General features: G+C 36.8%; 1 protein-coding gene across 1 annotated transcript; it reads left to right on the top strand.

The window, feature by feature from the left end:
* Positions 1-2,903, top strand: LOC139621736 (trace amine-associated receptor 1-like). The gene has a single exon (XM_071478554.1). The coding sequence runs from the start codon at positions 1,041-1,043 to the stop codon at positions 2,022-2,024; it is 984 nt and encodes a 327-aa protein (XP_071334655.1). The 5' UTR covers positions 1-1,040; the 3' UTR covers positions 2,025-2,903.
* Positions 2,904-3,324: the final 421 nt, after the last annotated feature.

The raw sequence follows: 3,324 nt of genomic DNA, 5'->3' as shown, positions 1-3,324 counted from the left end.
ATAGTTGCTACCACATGTGTCCTACATCTGATGGGAAATTCCTGACAAAAATGTTTGAAATAAGGGGGGAGGAAAGCCTGATATTAGTAACATTTATCTTGAGTTCTGAGTCATCTCTGATCCAAGCATGACTGCCAGCTGCTGTAAACTTCTTGGCCTTCAACATTTCTGATGTATAAATGATGACATAAGAGTTGTAAATAGCTTTTATTTGTGCACTGTAGTTTACAAGATACAAATCTCATAATATTTAGTCACATGCTCATCACAACACAGGCCATCAAAAAGAAAAAAAACAAAAAACAATATAGCACTTAAAATTTTGTAGACACCCAAATGATGTCCACTAAACCTCCATCTATCCATCCACTAGCTATACCCACTTATACTCAGTTAAACTTGGTGGATGCTCTGGATGGCAGATTGAGATAATTTTTTATTTTTTTTGGAGTGGTATCACTTTAGCAAGCTCCACCACTCGAAATGGGAGTAGTACAAAGAAGAGACTTAGTACATTGAATGTATGCTGGCATGATTTATTTTATATATATATATATATAAATAGGTATAAGATAAAAAAATAAAAAAATTCTTCCAGTGTTACAGAAAATAGATGACCACCCCCATCCCCTGTGCGAACTGTGTGAAGTTTATTTGAAATACATTCTTGAATTAATCATCAGTTATTCATTTATCCACAATAGTTTAAAACTCTTAAACCGTGTAGGTTTTGGATATTAAACACACACATGCACATTCACAGAAGTGGTATGATTACTCATACATTGTATTGACCTAAATGAAATGCCCCTCCCATTAATTTAATATGCTAATTAGGCCAGAATATTAAATCTAATCCTAAAATACTGCTCACTGTTACACAGGCTAAGGACAAACCAGGACCATCACTTACATGGTGTGAAACATACAGGGCAGTACAGAAAACCTTATGCTGTTGTGTATATTTATGTCTGTGTTATGCTTATATGTCTTAATGTTATTGCAAATGCAGGTACCACAGTTTTAATGATCATTTATGCATGGAGCCTGAATTCTTTAGAAACAGGAGTGATGTTGATGAGGATAAACCTGAATGTAACGAATCAGCAAACGTGCCTGACATAACTGCAGTCACCACGTCATATTTATTGTGTGTTTTTGTTGGCTCTTTATCAGTTCTTATAATGTGTGGAAACCTACTTGTAATAATCTCCATTGCTTACTTCAAACAGCTCCACACTCCTACAAATTACCTCATCCTCTCTCTGGCTGTGACTGACCTTCTAGTAGGGGTTTTAGTTTTGCCTTTTAGCTTGATACTTTTTGTAAGCTCACATTGGTATCTCGAAGATTTACTCTGTAAGGTGCGAGGCAGCTTTGATGTCTTGCTGTGCGCTTCTTCTATTTTGAACTTGTGCTTTATTTCAGTTGACAGATATTACGCAGTGTGTCAGCCTCTGTGGTACCGAATTAAAATAAATGTCCGTGTGGTTGTGATAATGATTCTGGTGAACTGGACTGTTTCTGCTCTAGTTGGAATCGGTGTCTCATTGCCGGGACTGAAGCAAGGACAATATAATAAGAGGTGTGTTATATTTTCAGATACAAGTACAACAATTATGGGAGTTATTTTTGCATTTTACCTCCCAGCTATCACAATGGTCACCATCTATATGAAGATTTTGATAGTGGCACAGAGACAGGCACGCAGCATCCAGAGCATGATGAAGTCTGGAGCAACTGTCAGTAAGATGGAGAGAAAGGCCACCAAAACTCTGGCTGTTGTGATGGGGGTTTTTCTGATGTGTTGGACTCCTTTCTTTTTTTGTGTCACCTTTTACCATTTGACCAGATGTACAATACCAGTCCCTGTAATTGAGACATTTAAGTGGCTTGGATGGTCAAATTCAATGCTCAATCCATGTGTTTATGCTTTCTTTTACAGCTGGTTCCGATCCGCTTTTAGAACGATAATTACTGGGAAAATATTTCAAGCTGATTTTTCTAATTCTAAGCTCTTTTGAGTCATTATTTGACATCTCACTTATGACATCTGGCACTAAAGATTAACATCTCAAGCATCCCTCCTCTTCATCTCATATATACATATAGGAATTACTGCTGTACTATGCATACAGTATCTGTTTATATAGCAGTGTGTACCCTATCCCTTGACCAGTATATGATATGTTAACTTGCTCCTCCATTTGATGTCCAGTTACTGATTGTCCTCGAGCATCATTGTGCATCTCATTTATTGAATTTATTTAGTTGTGCAGACACCGCATCGCTATGTTGACTGAAGGCATACATCTTTAAATGTTTATCTTTGTAAATGTCATTAGTTCATTTGTCTTTGAGCTTTAATTAGGAAGGTCCTGCCACAGCACAGACAGAAAGTGACTTATAAGAAATTATTGCTTGGTAAAATGATCTTTTTCTTACAGTATTTTTCAACCTGAACCTTGTTTTGGCTTCATTTGGCTCATTCTATCTCTGCTCTGACACTTTGGAAAAGCTGTGAATATGCGACTTAGAGGAGGAAATGTTTGCTTTCCTGGCCCATGATGACAAATTGTGTTTACTGTATCCACAGTGCAGTACATTCATATTAAAGATCCCATAATTTACACTTTTCCTGTGTTTTATTTGAAATGTTGATAACCACAAAAAGATATATTTGTGGTTTTAAGAACCGAAAACCATCTCAGTGTAGTTTTACATCTCCTCTCTCAGAGTTCTCTCTGGAGCTTTTGGAACCACCATCGGTTGGATGTTCGGACTGGGTGGGCTTTGCTTGGGGCATGGCTGAGGGCAGTGACTGCTTTGTTGTGACATCACAGAGTTAAGGAAGTCCCAAGGGCTCGTTGTATGGCACACTTTTGTCAACAGGCTGTGTACATTTCTCTGTAGACTGAGCGCTGTAACAGTATTAAAATAAAACCTGAACACAGTTTCACACGAATTAAGAATAAAGATACACATCTGAAGACTGCATATTCACAATTCTATCTCATGCATACTCAGAAATATTAAATAAATATTTAAAATATATGTAAAATCTAAATGTTTTCTTGTTAATGGAGAAGACACAATTTTTTACATTATATGAAGCAGTTGCCCCTTCATAGAAATTGTAGGAGCATCATTGAGTAATCATTGTGAAGGGTTGAGTATTAAGTAGGCTACATCATTTACAGGAAATTGTTGAGCCTCCATTTATTAATTTCACAGATGTCATGTGCTCATTTTGTCACAGACTGATCATTCAGTAAACACAGTGTGAAGCTTTGGTCAATGTAGTATCTTAAGAGAGAAACACTC

This window comes from Trachinotus anak, unplaced genomic scaffold (assembly GCF_046630095.1).
Source record: "Trachinotus anak isolate AG129_WGS33_773 ecotype Australia unplaced genomic scaffold, CSIRO_AGI_Tana_v1 ptg000005l, whole genome shotgun sequence".
NCBI classification, from domain to species: domain Eukaryota; kingdom Metazoa; phylum Chordata; class Actinopteri; order Carangiformes; family Carangidae; genus Trachinotus; species Trachinotus anak.
This window is presented reverse-complemented; position numbering and strand designations above follow the sequence as displayed.

What these genes read in the sequence shown, in the direction of transcription:
- LOC139621736 (XM_071478554.1), top strand. Translation starts at nt 1,041, where the DNA reads ATGGAGCCTGAATTCTTTAGAAACAGGAGTGATGTTGATGAGGATAAA.